The following is an 18545-nucleotide window of genomic DNA, read 5'->3' as shown; positions in this document are numbered from 1 at the left end:
TATGAATATCGACCATAGAATAAATCATTCGGCGTTGTATTATTGTAATAAGGTTATGTGATCGCTACAAATTGTGTTTTCTTTAAAATGGACGAAGAATTATTAAATGTTTTGATTAGCGCCCAATGTTGGAATCTCCTTCTAATGCTTTTGCTCGCAAAAAAGCAATTAAAGAAAAAAAGAATCAGGCGTTGGTGGGTGCGTCCACTTAATTATGGTCGAGAAACCCAGGGAATCTATAGGAATCTATAGGAATCTGTTTAGAGAATTGAGAACTACAGACCACGAAGAATTCTTTGATTATACACGCATGAATGTACAGCAGTTTGATTACATTTGTGATTTGGTGAGACCATATCTAACTAAGCGAAGCATCAGAACTCCACTGCCTCTACAGTTACGTGTGGCCATCACTCTTGAGTAAATACATTTTCAACTTCTATGTATTAGTGCCCTAAGGTTCCCAGCAAGCAAAATGATGCAAACCCGAGCATGTCTTTACAGCAAAATTGTAACAAGGTGTGTCCGGATAAAGCTTAGCTTTTGCTGGCAAGGCTTGTCGCAATAGTGTGATGCACATTTTACGCAAATAATAGAGCAAACCTTGCCGTGCACAGCATGACAGCAAATTTGTGGCAAGAACAGGACAAACCATGCTGTGCACGGGATGATAGCAAATTTGTGGCAAGAATAGAGCAAACCTTGCCGTGCACGGGATGACAGCAAATTTGTGACAAGAATAGGGTAAACCTTGCCGTGTACGGCATGATAGCAAATTTGTGATAATTCTCTGTATAGGATGATTCAGAAACTCTGCGACAAACTCTGAGGAACGATAAATCTCGCAGAGAGGAATATTTTTTATGAAGCAATCCATCATGTTTTCTGACGCATCGTTTAAGAATATGCGACCGAGCAGACAAGAGTCTTAGGTGGCATTTATTATAATTATGAGATGATGATAATATATAAATAATTGAAAATGAATTCATAATATAATGAATATATGAATTTTATATATATATATACATATATATATATATATATATATATATTTACATTTTAAGTAAACAATAAACGGATGATTTAAACTTTTTTAGACATTTATCTGTCCGATCTAAGAGAGACAATCAGTCCAATATCTTAATTCCCTATGTTTGGGATTGTGTCAGTAATTGAACTGATAGAAATAATTATATTTTTAATCTTCTGTCAGTTGCTTTTTGCAAGTTTTATATACTTCTCATGACTAAAAATCAAATACGAGATGGATGCATGTAGCGCGTCGCATAACGATGAACAAACGAACTATCGGCTGAATACTATATTTTTGTAAAGTTTGTAACAAAGTAAAGTTGTAAATTTGCTGTCATGCCATGCATGGCAAGGCTTGCTCTGTTATTTGCGTGAATTTTGCATCTCGTTGTGCCAGAGTATACTTTGTTCTGTTCTTTTCGTAAATATGTTATCATATTGTGTACAATAAGGTTTGCTCTGTTCTTGTCGTAAATTTGCTATTATAGCGTGTATAATAAAATTTGCTACTAATTGATGTAAAGTTTGTGTTATACCGTGAATAGCATCATACATGTTTTTCTTTGCGTAAAATTTACGAGCAAACCTTTTTCTATTATTTACAGCATCGTGAGACAAAAAATGTTGCCGTCAATTTGCTTCAAACTTTTTGACAAACCAAAACAAGACAAACGTTTGCTTGACAATTGTCAAAATTAAAGCAAACCTTGTCGCAAAACTTTGGCAAAACGTGATTTTAACATTCTTGGCTATCTGGGTTAGTGTTAGTCAAAACGGAGTGCGCATGCGCGTAATAAGTAAGTTGGTCGGTAACGCCATCTAAACTTTTCTCTCGCTCGTTTTTCATTCTTTCTCTAACTCATTGATACATATCTAGCAATAAATAATAATGTATTTTACTAAAAAATATATATACATATAAATTGTTAATAATATATTTAAAAAAGGAAAAAAATAAATATAATTATGCTAATTACATAATTAATTATGCTATATGCAGAATATATTACATGATATAAAAGAGAGAGCAAAAAAAAAGAAAATAAAATATTATTCAAAAAATGTTAAATGTATTATAAAGACAGTACCAAGAAAATATATATATATCTCTCCCTCTGTATATATACATATATATATATACATATATAAAGTTATAATTACAAATATAATTATATTAAATATCTGTAATCGCTTCGTAATCGTTTTATATCAGAAACTCTGATAAATTGCGCGATCGTACAATAAATAACATATAATGTCATCTATTCCGTCAAATAAGGTAGGCAGTAGATCAATGTGATCGATATTTTCTTGAATGGGACTCCCCATTTTTCATTACATAAAATATTTTTTCATTAAGTATTTTTCGAGTTTTTTTATATCTTAATCTGACATATTTTGATATAAAAAATAAAATATCTCATAAAATATTTAGTTTTCGATAATCTTCCTGTAATACTTTTATGTACAGAATAATGAGACAAATAAATTAGTGTAAAAGAAACAAAAATTGTACATAAAAATATTACGGTAAGATTATTGAAAACTAAATATTTTACTTTTTATATCAAGAGATATTTTACTTTTTATACCAAAATATGTCAGATTAAGATATAAAATAATTCAAAAAGTACTAAATAAAAAAATATTTTATTATAGTGTTTTGAAAAGCTCTCGAGATAAGCTATAAGAATATGCAATAAAAAGTGGGGGGTTCCACTTAAGAAAACATCGATCACATTGACCTCACTTTGAAAAGGTTATTCAAGGTCAAGTTCATATTTTTATCATATGGCCCCTTCGAAATCATGCAGCTTTTGTTGGAGACATTTTTTCCAATCTCTTTTTCTTTAAGAGATATTCAGCTGCATCACTTAAAATGATATATCCAGTATATCTTATATCTTTATTATCAAGCTGTAAATTACAAGATCGATAATAAAGACAAGATCATTTACTATTAAACGAAATCTCGCGAACCCGAAAATTTTAATTTTGATGAAACTTTACACATATATAGAGACGGTGAATATATACAATAAATTAAGAAATTTTCAGTTGCACCCAAAAGCCGATTTTGAAGAATGAAATCACCTCTTACGTGTCTAACGGCTTTTCGCTTTTCTCGATATATTTCGAAAATTATTCAAGATATTAAAAAATGTTTTATACGAAAGTTTCATGATAAAAACAACTCTATTTAATCACATTAATAAAAATTTGAAAAAATAATTTAAAACAAAAATTTTTTCAGAAATTAAAAAAAAATCATTTTTTCAATTATTTATTAATGTGGTTAAATAGAACTGTTTTTACCATAAAACTTTTGTATAAAATATTTGTTGATATCGCGAATAGGTTTTGAGATATATTGAGAAAAGCAAAAAGCCGCTCTATATATGAGGGGTGCTTTCATCCCTTAGAACCGTTTTTGGGCAGCAACTGAAAATTTTTAAATTCATCTATTGACCCCCCTACATGTCTATAAAGTTTCATCAAAATCAGAATTTTCGGGTTTGCGAGGTTCCCTTGTGCCATAATCAATAAGAAGAAAATTGATATTTATCAATATTCATTGATATTTATCATTTGAGCCTCTTTTAACTTTTTAATTTTATTATGTGTTTTAAGCCATAATCGTCAAATACGTCCATGATATTGGGTGTGCTTTTTCAAGCTAGTTTCACTTCAAAGTGTAAGATTCTTCGTCCTAATTAATCCTTCAAAGTGAAAATAGTGTAACAAAATGCATCTTTTATTGCATTTTATACAACTATAGAAGAAATTTACTTTTAGAAGAAATTTTAGAATTGACCAAATATCATTAATATCATTATGCAAAAAAGTTCTATTATTTACAGAAACTTACGAGTACAACGCGTCACTATTACGTATAAATGTATCTATAAATGTGCCCTCCGCTATTGGCCGATCTTTTTAGATTAATTTGTTAATAGTTATTATAAAAATCGTAAAATGGTAAAGGGTCTCTTCTTCTCGGTTTTACCTATTCTACCTGCATACAATGATACGGTTATTATTGGACACCTTGTATATATAGATGCGTGTGCATGTGTTTGCGCGTGTGTGCTTGCGCGCGCGCGCGCGCCTGATTATTACATTTCAGTAATGTATTTCAAATGAGTTTATGTTAATAACACTCTGTATTAGCCTAAAATTCGATAAATAATCAACAAACTAAGATATAAAAATATTACTTTTGTGAATAAAAAGTTGTTTAAGTGATAAACTTACAAGTTTGCGGCAGAATTGATAAGCGTACATTTACATAAAAAATTAAGTCCCTTCTAGAAGTAATATTAGTCGTTCCGTAAAATTCGGATAAAAAAGCAAGTGCACATCAAAACTGTGTCCAGAAAATATTGTTATTTGCGATCATAAATATGCGATTTTTTTGGTTTTATTCTATCATGCCGCTATCTGCATCAGCAATTGTACTGATATTTTTAATAAGCGTTAATGCTCAGTTTTGTAAAGGTAAACAGTTTAAGTTTTAATCTAAGTTTATATTTAAAACTATATTTATAGAAAATAGAAACTCTTGTTTACTTTTCTAATAAAGAATAAATACAATATTATATAATATTTGTCATTATATATGATATTGTTTGAAATTTATAAAATTTTTCATATTTGTAAATTAAGACATTATATTTCATATTATTTTGAACTAAAATTTATCATTTTTTCACATAAATTGATTTTTTTCGCATTATTCTGCATATGTACAGAAGTAGTAAGGAAAATGTCATTAAAAAAACTATACAATCAATTTATTTTAATAATTTTTTATATAGAATAAGCAGTAAAATCTAATAATAATTTGATTTTTGCAAAAATACAGTTAAACTTCTTTTTTGATAAAGTCATAATTCGTTATACATAAATCGATTCTCGTCAAATTATGTAATATTAGAGATTATATCGAAAGAGAGAGATTCATTTGGATACAGTGCAATTGGACACAACCACTTACCGACTAATGCCTAGGGCAACCAGCAAAATTGGCCAATGAAAGGTCCTCATTTTCAATTGGCCAATAAACGTTGTGTCCAATTGGTATACACTCATATTGAAACAGTCTTTTCAAAAATATGAAAATTTCATTTTCTTAAATAAGTTAACTTAATGTGAACTTATAAAACTTGTAAAATAATGTAACATTTTATTTAAAAAATATATTATTATATTAAATAGCATCCTTTTTCTGGAATCAGTCAACTATTTCAACACATCAGAATTCCATGCAATTTTCAACCCCAGAAGAATGTGCACGTGAATGCAAAGATAGCGAATCATCAAAATATTGTTATTATCACTTTGTCCTTGAATATTATACATCAAATAATCGGTATGTATATATATATATATATATATATATATATGTTGTATGTATCTATGCATTTATGCATATAATTTAATTTTATATACAAATAAATAATTCAGAGAAAAAATCTGGTCATATTTAATAAATCTTTTAAGAAAAAAAGTATAAATTAAACATTATTTAATTTGATTTTTTGTTTAATTTACTTATAAAAGTATTTTTTATTTATTATATTTTTTATTTATCATGTGTGAAAATATATGTGCGTAAAATACATCGTTTTAAATAATTTAAAAATACATAAAATTAATTAATTTTTATAAATCAATTATATTTATATTTTCTATATATTTAAAAAGTATAATACGATATTTATTTTATTGACACAAAAAATAAATCAAAAACAGATATTGCTATTTTCTGTCTGTCAGTTAATAATTAGGGAAAACCAATGAAAAAAACAGTAACTTCCGAGTTTTGCCTATGAACGTAAAAAATAATATAAAAATAAATTTACTTAATTTGTATGCTATAAGTATATATGTACATTTCTTAGCTTTAAAGTAATATTTATAACAATTCAAAACTTACTTAAAAAAAAAATAAAAAAAGGCGCCAAGTACATCCGCCAGTTGTGAAAAGTGTATATTACTGTAAAAAAATTTACAAAAAATATATAGTGTATAAAATATTTTTACAAAACAGTGTTATTTTAATCTGTACAAAATAGTGCCATTTTACTTTTAAAAAAATTATACTAAAAAAATAGTATTATGCAAAATAATTGTTTTTATTTCTTATAAAAATAACGATATCAAAATATTGCGCCAACTTTAAAAATAAGAATTTATGCCAATTTTTTTTTTTTTCTTTTAATAAAAACATTTCAACTAAAAACTTTAGTACAAAATAGTTGTTTTATTTTTTAGAAAGATAACAATATTAAAATTTAAAAATTTATTCAAAATATAAAAAATAAAAATTAACACAAAATAAAAAATAAAAATTTTAATTAAAAAAGTTTGGCACTGCCAATTTCATTAGCATATTATTTAACTTAGCATCGCCAAGTTTTCTTAATTAAAATTTTCATTTTTTTATTTAGTGTAGACTAAATACAGTATGGGTCAGGATGAAATAACACTTTTAAAGAAGATAATATATTCAAACGATAGAAACATGCACATTTGAACAAGGCGGTCGAGAGACTGCTTGAACACGCATCACGCACGTGCGGCTACTAAGGACGCACGTGCGACTACTAGATCAATCGTCCCGAATTTTCAGAGACATCCCGATTTTCGGCTCTCATTAGTTACGTCCCGAAAGAATAGACGGGATACTATTCGTGTAATTCTTTTACATAACATAAAATAAATAATATAAAACATAATAATAGATCTCAAATTCAGGTCCGTGGTTGAATTGAAACAAAAGCAGTCAGCAGGTCTGCAGAACTGTAAAACTTTATGTTGATTTTTTATTGCTTTTATATTTGATTGATAATTGTTCTTTAATCCTTTATTAAAAAAATTTTATCAGTTCAGTTTCAAAATAACGATTATTTATATTAAAAAATAATAAAAGGCTTTGTTCTATTGATTGTTTGATGTTAAATGTGAATAGTAAATACAAGCCGAAGATAAGAGTCAAGATATGAGTCAACTATCAAATTAATCAATGTAAAGTAAACTAAATACGAAACGAATCTCTATAGTCGAAAGCTGGTTTTTTTATAGTATTAATGTTATAAAAAGGTATTATAAAAAGAAAATTCAATAAAACTGCAATATTATAATTGCATTATGTTTATTTTTATTAGTATAATTAAAATTAAAATTATACTAATGTGGCGGCTCGACTAACCACCACAAATACAAAACAACCACCCGGTATGTGCGCAGACGAGCTTTCACGCGCGAAGCACGTTTAAAAACATATTTAAAAACATATAAAAAGTTTAAAAACATATTTAGCTCTAAAAAATAACTTGCAAAAAATTTTTTTTCTGAAAAATGAGGAATCCCTAAACAATAAAAAATAAAAACTAAATATGAAATCAATAGTTAACTAGCCAAGTAATTCATTTTGTGAGAATTTGTAATTTGAAATATTATTTGCCATGGAATTAATCTTGCATTTATAGAAATATTAGATTCTTTCGAAAAAATTAAAATGCATTTTATATTTATTAAAACATTATATTATTATGTCCCTCTCTTCCAAATAAATATTTTGTATAATATATAAAATAACATTATTATATTGCGGATTTTATTACAAATAGTAAATCATAAAACTCCTTAAACCTTATTGCAATAACGTCGATCACATCGAATTTGACCGAATCTCAAATTTAAAAATACCCCGTGCTAAACTGATTGACTTGTTTTGAAATTAATGTTAAACTTTATTAGATAGATCCGGAACAAAAAGAATTAAAGTTAAAGTGACATACAAGAACTTGGCGTACGCGGGTTAGATTATAAGTCATATATTTTTATTAATATATTGATAATGATTTCTGATAATTTTTTGCAAATTTTTATTTTAGCATGCCAAGTATTTATATGTCACTTTAATTCTAATCGCCTTCGTCTCCCCAGGGGGGTAAAGAGGGGTTATTATAAATCCCGAATTGAGATTAATTTTAGAAATCTTGGTATAGCACCAAATAAATTTCGTGTCCTGTGCACATAATCAGTTTCATATAAAACTTATTTTTTTATGAAACTGACGCATTATTATCCGCGTTCTGGCTCTTACTAGCCCGCGATTATTTAAAATTTGTGATGTCACTCGAGAGCCTTAATTTCTTAAAATTGTTTAAAGTTTTTGTTGCGTACAAAGGATATTTTAAAGATTTTTTAAAATAGGATATCTCTGTTTTTTATAAAAATTTAAAATTCACAATTTCTTCTGCAAAATATAAAGTATTACATTATATACTATATACATGGATGTGATTTTTTTTTAATTTATTGAATAGAAAAAAAATTCTTTTTTAAAAGAAATTATAAAAATAGTATATATTTACAAAGCTTATGTCATATTAAATTTCAGCGGACACAATCACAATGTATCTTAAAGCTCAATCTCTTAAGCGTCGTCTACAATACGTGGAGTAAGCCTTTTTTTTTTTAAGCCGAGCAGGGAGGGGAAATGCATTTATGCATACCCCGTCCGCCAAAGTTGACGGGGTTATGTGGGACTCGCCCCGGACCTAATCAAACGGCCCGGGGAATACCCACTAAACCCCCCCCCCCCGTTTCAGAGGCTACTCCTCTGGTGTTCCGGTCGGGCCCAGGGAATGCTTTTCACACAACTACCTGGACCTGATCCACCTATTGCGCGTATCCGCGCCCTCCTCGTGCCCTAAGGGCACAATCCATCCCTATTGATGGATAAGGGGACCTGTCTACCAGGTCCTCCTACCCATCCCTACCCTTAGATGGATTAGGGGGACCTATTTCTAAGTCCCCCCATCCATCCCTATCTTTCCCATCTTGTCCGGTGGGCCTGGCTCCTGCGCCGGGCCCCCGGGGCTAGTGGGTAATGCCCTTTTCCTCCGCCGTTGTAACGGCGGTAGGGAAGAGCATCCCTTTCCCCCTAGGGAGTGATCCGCCGGCTTCCCCCGATCAGTGCAAAGTGCACAGCGGGGGGCGGCCACATATCCCCTCATTTTGTGTCCGCGGGCGCCACACCTAAAGCAGCGCCCGGACCGATCCCGTTTGGAGGTGCAGTCATCCCGGAGGTGACCCACCTCTAGGCACCGGAAGCACCTCCCTGCAGCGGGCTCCAGTGGCCCACGGGCCGACGCCACCCGGGTTGCCGCCGAAGATTCTGCTCGAGATCCTTTTCCCCGCTCGATCTCAGAGAGGGGGAGTCGGACCCAGATGAAGTCCTCCTCGGGGAGGCAGGGACAACACCCTCCTCACGCCGACCCCTGGGTGTCCGATCACCCTGGGATGGTACGCTTCTTCTCTTTTTCGGTTCCATCCCATAGTTTCCGAAAGGTTGGTTTTCTGTCGGGGTTTCCGTCCCTTAGACGATTGTCTTACCAGGCTAACGGGCTCGTCTACCCGAGTGCATTTGTTTCAAGGGGCACTACCCTCTAGGCATACTTCAATCGGCTCCTACTTCGCGGACCTTACCGGCATGGTTGAACCTACCGGCATCGCCCCGAGAGATCATAGGAAACGTAGGTTTCTCTACTCCGTATGCCAGGGAGTTTACCCAACCCCAAGATCCCAAAAACCCTTACCTTAAACCCCATGGTGTGCTCTTAGCACCCCTCCACCCCTCAAAGAAGAGCTTCGGGGTGAGCCCTCCTACCACGATAAGGTGGCACACGAGAGGGAAAAAGGTGTAAAGGCCCCTTGGCTCGGGCCGCCCATCCTATGGCCCCCCTCTGTTCGCCGGGGGCCTGAGCTCATGCGGTACCATCCCCGTCTCAACACGGGGAGCCCGCCTTCCTTCCCGTTTTTTCTGTCTCCGATTTTTTATAGTAGGGTGAGACAGACCCCCCACTAGGCGGACGCCTGTGTTGGCGGTCGGGTCGCCACCCGCGACGAGCCCCCCTAGGGTTCCCTCCTCCGGCGAAACAGGGGAAGAAAGGCAACCCCGATTGGCTAGATCGGGGCGCCGACTCGCGCAGGCACGTGCCTTCCCACCGGTCAGGCCACGCCATTTGACAGGGATGTTTGCCATGCTGGAACATCCCTGCATCGGCTGCATCCGAGTTTTTATACGAGGGGAAATGCAGATCCCTGTTCGTAGGACGTCGGGCTTTGGGGCACAAGGCGCAAAGACTCGAATGTTACTCCCCTTCGGCCCTCCATCGTCCCTACACCGTGTCCCTGCCTCCGAGTTTTTATCCGAGGGGGAAGGTAGACCTCTGGGGGTCGGATGTGTTGCATCGGAACCGAGCTCCTTCCGCACCACATCTTCCTCATACCACCGAGACCGTCGTATTATACAGGGAGGCCGACCCTGTACTCTGCTCTGTGTGTTTCTCTTTCGAGAACCACACAGCGCAGAGTTCCTATCCGGATCCCCATATACATGATGGGGATAGCTAAATCCTAGCCGCTTCCGAGTTTATACAGGGTGAAGCGGACCCCTGTTTGGTCCGTGTGCGGTGTCAAGACCAAAGTCCGTCTACCGCACACTTCCCCTGGTGATGTATTGCCATGCTGCAATGACATCCCCAGCCCAATGCATCCGAGTTTTTATACGAGGGGGAATGCAGACCCCTGTTCGTAGGATGTCGGGCTTTGGGGCACAAGGCGCGAAGACTCGAGTGTTATTCCCCTTCGGCCCTCCATCGTCCCTACACCGTGTCCCTGTTTCCGCGTTTTTATCCGAGGGGGAAGGCAGACCCCTGGGGGTCGGATGTGTTTGCATCGGGACCGAAGTCCTTCTGCAGCACATCCTCCTTTTGACACCGGAGCCATCGAAATGTAAGGTGGCCAGCCTGTATTCCGCTCTGTGTGTTTCCCCGAAGAGAACCACCCAGCGCGGGACTTCTACCCAGACCTGTCATACGGGGTTGAAGCTACCCTAGCGGGAAGACGACTGCTCCCGGGAGGCTCGTTCAGCCGTGGTCGCACTCCACCCAAGACGCCGCCCCCCGTAAACACCCCTCCGAAGAGGAAATGCCTTGGCTGTATTTCCTTCAGATTCGGGACTTGAGCCAAGCTATGGGTCCCTCCTCCTCCAGACAGCCGACCCAGGGAATTCATCGTCTTGGGTTTGCGCACTGGCGCACACGAGAACCTCTCCAGAGCCACCCGACTCCCCCCCCCGGCCGTGCGAAAGGCTTAAAGACATTCCTGCCCTCGATCTACTAGCCAGACGTTCGCCTGGTTTTCAATCGTGACCCCCGCACCCGTAGGGAGAGCCGAGCTTCCCCAAAGAGACCCTTTCCTAATCCCGATGCCCCAGATTCTATCCCAACCCGCAAAACGCGCTGGTGTGCTCTTAGCACCCTTCCACTCCTCTAAGAGGAGCTTCAGGGTGAGCCCTCTCACCACGTCAAGGTGGCACACCGTCGAGAGGGACGTGGAGTAAGCCTGGCGTAAGAAGTTGTAACGAGGTCACTTTTCGCGAGTGCGTGGATAAGCTCGGTCGGGATCAGGGCTCGTGAAAAGGTGAGACACACGAAAAGATTTAGATATTGTCTTTTATTTGCCTCTTTCGGCAATGGTCGATTTACAATAGTGAGCGTGCGGTGGATGGTGCAACGCGCTAGATATAATGCGCGTAGATTATTCGGTGCGCGATGTTCGATATATCGAACCGCTTACAATATTCGCAAAACCGTGTTTATTTTGACGGCGCGCGAGACGCGCAAGAAATTGGGCGCGGTCGGTCGGCGTGTATACGGCGAGGCCGTGTTTATTTTGACGGCGCGCGGAATAGAATGAACTATTATGTGATAGGTATTTCGGCGCGATAATTATAATTCGCTAATATTAATGTGGCTTCGATCGTGATCGCGGGATTAATCGCGTGTTCCCAGTGGTCGGGGAATGCGACCGGAGATCGAGTACCCTCGACCGGGCGGAGAACTCTCCGTCCCTGCTTCCGTTCGCGGAGTTGAGGATAGCGTGGCGGAGTCGAAAAAACTCGACGGGGCAGCGAACTCGCAAACCCACGGTCCGGCTAGCTGGAGCGGTCGAATGATAGACCGTAGTCGAGGAGAGCGGCGAACACTCCGCTCTCGTTGAGTCGGTCGGATTTGTGTCAGGAGTTCGGAGACTGCACGGAAGCCGAGAATGCTCGGCGGAGGCTGCGAACACGTCAACCTCACGTTCCGTCGTTGCTACGACTTTCAGGATCGGTTCTGGTATCTCGGAGCGTACTGCTCGAGCGGATTCAGGAATCGTTCTGGTATCTCGGAGCGTACTGCTCGAGCGGATTCAGGAATCGTTCTGGTCCCAAGATGCCGAAACGCTGTCTTCTTATACCCGAGCGTCTATCGGTAATTGCGTCGTTCGCCCCCGGGTGGGGATAACGACGCGTTGTTTTCGGCGGGTAAATTACGGTAAACGCGTCGCTTCCCCTGGGCGAAACGACGCGGCGTTTCGGCGGGTGACGCTCGGGATCTTCCGGCAGCGCTCGGCTATGCTCGGTTTTCGGCGTAACGGCGGCCATATAACGGCCGCCTGGTTGTTTATCACAACCGCGGTGTTTGAGATATTAAAAAAAGGGCGCTAGGCGCCTCTGCCACTGCCCGGCTGGTGTTCGCCGGGCGGCAGACTTCCGGCTGGCTACGTGCCGGGTAACGATGGGGGGTGCATCATTACAAAGTAAGAGTAGGTGCAAGAGGGCTATTTCCGGTTTAAGTGAGCTGGAGTAAGGGCGTAAAGGAAATAAATTATTATTTCCTACTTCTACTACAGCTCTTTAGCTACGCTCGGCCAATCAGAGCGCAAGAGGAAAATGGTCACTCGAGAAGTACTGCTTGGTTAGGTTAGGTTTCGTTACGTTTACTTTATCGTATTGCGGACGGAGCCCGCGTAAGCAGCTTACGTCAAAAATCTTACTCCTACTCCTACTCTCTTACTTCTACTCTTATTCATATTGTAGACGGGCCTTTAGTCTTAATCACTTTACAGGTTTTAAAACACGATATAATTTTATTTTTATAGATGTAATTTTAATACAGAGAGAAGTTAAACTGTATAGATATTTCATAGATATAATTTTAATGCAAAAGATAAACTACATACAAACCGTATAATCAATAATAATAATATAAATTGTGTAAGTGAATAAATATCAAAATATAGAAAGCAATAGAAAGAAAATTTTTTTTATTGCAAAACGGGTGGACTTGTTTCATATTCGTATATTTAATATGGATACATGTTCATTCCAAATGAAACAAATCCATTCTATTGAATAAAAACATACACTTAAACAGAATATATAATTCTTTCTAAAATGTATTCTAACAAATGATAAAATCAGAAGAGATTAAATATTCTTTTGCATTAATTGATTTATTAAATATGCTTATACAGGGTGATTCAAAACAACCTTCTGTCCTTGCAATGTCATATACTTGACACTATTCTAAGACGATTTTTCCTTTGCTAAAATTTTTTCCGAGGCTTAGTTTTTAAATTATAAGCCAAAATAGTTAACGAATTACGGGCCGCGTACGCGAGGCAGGCAGGAGCGGCGCAACTCACCGTCCCATGCTGGTGATTACGTGAGGCGCTCGCTGCGATCAACTATTTGCTACATGCGATGAAGTATATGTGTGAGAGAGAACGTATACGCGTATACACTCACATAAATATTCTCTCTCTCTCTCTCTCTCACTCACTCACTCACTTACTCACTGACTCTTACCTTGTATGTAGAGATTCGTTGCCCTCATACGACTCAATAAATAATATTTCCGTATGATACGAGTAACTAGCAAACTTTTTTTCACTCACAAATTGTACCACTTATCGAACTTTTACGAATTAATCCACGCATCGATAAACTGAATTTATTAAAAAAAAGATGTTATTATATGTCATTATATTTTCATATTTTATAGTTTCATGTTTTCGAAACTATCGAATTTACAATGTCGGAGGCTTTAGCCGACAGGACACATGATAGCGTCCGCGTCGATCACGCGTAATGTGATACATTCAGTCGTTCGGCAGCCGGCAGCCGGCAACGCTAGTACCGACATGACTTGCTTGTTGTCGTCACGCAGTCTCCGCATCGAATAACGCGTTTCTTTCTTCGAGTTATTTTAATAATTAATCGGTAGTAATCGATAGATTGTGATTAGCCGTAGATTGTTATAATCGTTAATAAATTCAATTTATCGATAAAGTGCGTGGATTAATTCGTAAAAGTTCGATAAGTGATACAATTTGTGAGTGAAAAAAAGTTTGTTAGTTACTCGTTGTATGTAGAGGAAGTATTACACTTAGGAAGTATTATTTATTGAGTCGTATGAGGGCAACGAATTATTACATAAAAGGTAAGAATCAGTGAGAGAGAGAGAGAGAGAGAGAGAGAGAGTGCGTGTGTGCGATCAGCTGTTCGCTACACGCGATGGATGTAAAAAAGGAAGATAGAGAGAGAGAGAAAGAGAGTGCGTGTGTGTGATTAACTGTTTGCTACATGCGATGGGTGTAAAGAGAGAGAGAGAGAGAGAGAGAGAGAGAGAGAGAGAGAGAGAGAGAGAGAGAGAATGTGTATGTGTGTGTATACGCGTATACGTTCTCTTTCACACATACACTCCATCGCATGTAGCAAACAGTTGATCGCAGCGAGCGCCTCACATAATCACCAGCATCGGACGGTGAGTTGCGCCGCCCCTGCCTGCCTCGCGTACGCGGCCCGTAATTCGTTAACTATTTTGGCTTATAATTTAAAAACTAAGCCTCGGAAAAAATTTTGGCAAAGGAAAAATCGTCTTAGAATAGTGTCAAGTATATGACATTGTAAGGACAGAAGGTTGTTTTGAATCACCCTGTATATCGCGGAATAGTGCAACATAAGGAGAAAAGTGATAAAGTCATTAACTGTTATTAAGAACTTCACAGAGATAAAACAAATACGTCAAGTATAATATATAAAAAAGTCTCAACTTGTATGCAACAAAAAATTTAATATCTATCCCTAAAAAATAACATTTAAAAAAATTTTTTCCTTGGAAAATAATTTTCATAGAAAATAAAAAACTAAAAAAAGGTTTTCCTCTAAAAAATAAAAATCTTTAAAAAATCAAAAATCAAAACTAAATATGAAATCGAGTTAACTAGCCAAGTACATAGAAGCAGTTCAGTTTGTAAGACTTTGTAATTTGAAATAGTATTTGTTTGATAAAATCAGTCTTGCATTTATAGAAATATTATAGATCCTCTCAAGAAAATTAAAATGCATTTTATTTTTATAAAATTACGCTATTATGTTCTCCCCAAATAAATATTATATATAAATATAATATATATAATATATAAAATAACACGATTATATCGAGGATTTTATTACAAATAGTACATCATAAAACTACTTAACCCTTACTGCAATAACGTCGATCACCAATTTCGAGTTTAAAAGTGCCCCGTGCCAAACTGATCGACTTGTTCTGAAATTAATCATAAGTTTTACCAGATTGGTCCGAAACGGAGAGGATTAAAATTAAAATGACACAAATACTTGGTGTGCCAGACCTGAAATAAAACTTTGCAAAAGTCAGAAATCATTATCAATATATTAATAAAAATATATGACCTACAATGCAACCCGGTCACGGCAAGTTTCTGTATGTCACTTTAATTTTAATACTTTTAGTTCCGGGCTTATCTGGTAAAGCTTATGATTAATTTCAAAACAAGTCGATTAGTTTGGCACGGGGCACTTTTAAACTCAAAATTGGTGATTGATGTGATCGACGTTATTGCAGTAAGTAGTTTTATGATATACTATTTGTAAAAAAATTCGGGATAATTATTTAATATAGGGGAGCCAGCTCCGATAATCTTGATCTTGACTTTATGTTGTCAAGGACGTAATTCTGAGTTACTTTTCCTCATAACTTAATTGGCGGTCATTCTTTATTAAAAAGTTATAAACAAAAACATATAATTAATACTATGAATTATAGAACACTGTATATGCAGTATTACCATCTTCGTTTAACTTGTTTTGTTTACCTTTCTTATATTGAAATCGTCTACCAAAAAAATAACACATTTCTATATTGTTGATATGTCTTACAATTTTGTAAATACTGAAGGAAATATTAGTCAGTACAACATAGATCGTTGGAAGCTTAACAGTTGATTTGAATAGAAAAAAGTAGAATAGAATGTGGAATTCTACGAATTTTTTGCCTTAACAACAAATTATAAAGAATTATTAAACTATCTGTGTGCAGAAAACGTTATTCGCAAAATAATAAAATGTCTACGGGTAATTACGTAGAATAAGGCCTTTTTTGAATTTTGACAAATATGATCGGATCTTTTGGTAAAACTCTTTGTTGTGACTCCAACAGTAATAATCAGTCGAGGGAGCCCATTTATCATCACCTCCGCCCCCCCCCCCAAAAAAAAACCGAAAAGCCCCAAAAATTATCAAAGCAAAGCGAGATCCATCCCAGACCAAATTTTAGTTTTAAATCAGAAATAGGTTTGAATTAGGTTATATCTTCCGGAAGTGGAAACCTCCCCGTAGGGAAGGGCAGAACCCACTGCGTCCATGCATACACTTTCCCATCCAAACAACAATTGTAGGATAGATCTCGCTTTGCTTTGTAAAATATATACTTGGATACAGTGGGTTCGGCCCCTGCCCTACGGAGGGCTTCCATTTCCGGAAGATATAAACTAATCCAAACCAAATTTTAGTTTTAAATCAGAAATAGGTTTGGGTTAGATTATATCTTCCGACAGTGGAGCCTCACCGAAAGGGGTGGGCGAAACTCACTGCGTCCACGCATACACTTTCCCATCCATGTTACAACAGTTGTAGGGTGGAATTCGCTTTGTTTTTGTAATTTTTGGGGTTTTTTGGTTTTTGGGGGAGGGAGTGTTGGGGGACAGGTTCCCCCGACTGATTATTACTGTTGGAGTCACAATAAAGAGTTTTACCGAGAGATCCGATCATATTTGTCACAATTCAGAAAAGGCCTTATTCTATATAATTACCATAAATTTTTATAATTTTTTTAGTTTTATTTATTTTATTTTAGATTTTATAAATTTTTTTTATTTCAAATTTTATAATTTTTTTATTTTTCTAATGTAATTATTTAAATGTTACACTTTTGTTGGTAGCAGTAGGGAGTATTTAAAAAAAAATATTTTTATTATTTCATCCTTCTAAAAGCTGCGCGCGGACGTGCATATATGCGTATGTATAGATGTGTACATAGATATAATTGTATATGCATTGTAACCGTTTTCTTATTTTAAATAATTATTTAATTATTTATTCGGCGGGCAGTTCTTTAATGCCCATGGCACACCTTCGACGCGTACCTCGAATATCGATTCCGCTTCAAAGATCCGATTTTACGCAAATAAACCGAGTTGGGCGCCAGGTACGGCAGGCCGCACCACGTAAGACGACAGCAAATGTGAGAAAAATTAGCGGAACCGATAATTAACGCGACGGCAGAATACGCGGCTAGACAGTATTTCCAAGGGGTAGAGGGGATGACTCGGGGAACGGGAGAATGCAGAGAATCAAGAACACGGGAGCTAAAATAAAGCCTTCAATATTTAAGTAACAATAACAACGGTATATTAAATAAGAATAGAGAAACGTAGTATAGGATAATGATCCTCGATGTCGAGAGGCATATTCGGTGTGAAAAATGAGACCGCAATGATCCCGTGGAGATTGACGTGACCGGGTGCAAGAGTATTAAATTACTAGGCGTTTAACGCGATGCAAACTTGATTTTTCGTTCGCAAGGATTTCTATCGTTTGTGACTGACTTAGGCCATGACAACTAAAGAAACGTCTCGAATGCACCAGTAATCACTTTGTACGCGATCGTGAATCCGCTTCAATACAATAAATATTCCATCGCCAGATGACTCAAATAATTTCTATAACGAGGCTCGCGGGGAGCCGATCTAAGTCGCGATAACAATAGCGACGACCTTTGCATTGAAATAGGCAAGATATAATTTTCGAGACTTGTGGAATCATCGGCGGGCTCAGAAATATACAATAGATAGTTTAAACAATCTTCCAGATTTAATCTGTCTCAATTCGCTACACTTAATTATACTAAGACCTCATAAACAAAAACAACGATGGAAACTACCGGGCACGAATGTGGTGTATGAAGTGTGACGCAATACTTTACGCTATCGACGCAAGACAAATAATTCCGATCGCTAACACTCTGCGCGATAGACAAAATTATAATTTTAACACGAATGACTGTCGGCGGCGGTTAATTGTCAGAGAGAGCTTATCTTACGATTCAAATGAGCAGCGTGGACTCGTCGGCCGTTATGACGCAACATACTAAAATTCACAAAAGTTAATTCACCAAAACGCGTGGCTCGACAACTATTAAGAGCGCATCCGAATGAATTACCTATAATAATTCGGCAACTTTACAAAGGTTGGTGACGCTCGTTCCACCGGTCGGAATATCTCGCTCTCTATGTCGGAC

General features: G+C 36.8%; 1 protein-coding gene across 1 annotated transcript in view; it reads left to right on the top strand.

Moving 5' to 3' along the window:
* LOC138934153 (uncharacterized) overlaps nucleotides 1-18545 on the top strand; it is a 63208-nt gene continuing 44663 nt past the window's right edge. Inside the window, exon 1 of the mRNA XM_070297598.1 lies at nucleotides 1-420. Coding sequence (XP_070153699.1) covers nucleotides 215-420 — 206 coding nt within the window. The 5' untranslated portion in view covers nucleotides 1-214. The remainder of the gene's footprint in view (nucleotides 421-18545) is intronic.

This window comes from Polyergus mexicanus, unplaced genomic scaffold, assembly GCF_030449975.1.
Source record: "Polyergus mexicanus isolate NDT 795.1 unplaced genomic scaffold, iyPolMexi1.0 SCAF_6, whole genome shotgun sequence".
Lineage (NCBI taxonomy): Eukaryota > Metazoa > Arthropoda > Insecta > Hymenoptera > Formicidae > Polyergus > Polyergus mexicanus.
The sequence above is the reverse complement of the archived record's forward strand: the minus strand, read 5'-3'. Positions and strand labels throughout refer to the sequence as shown.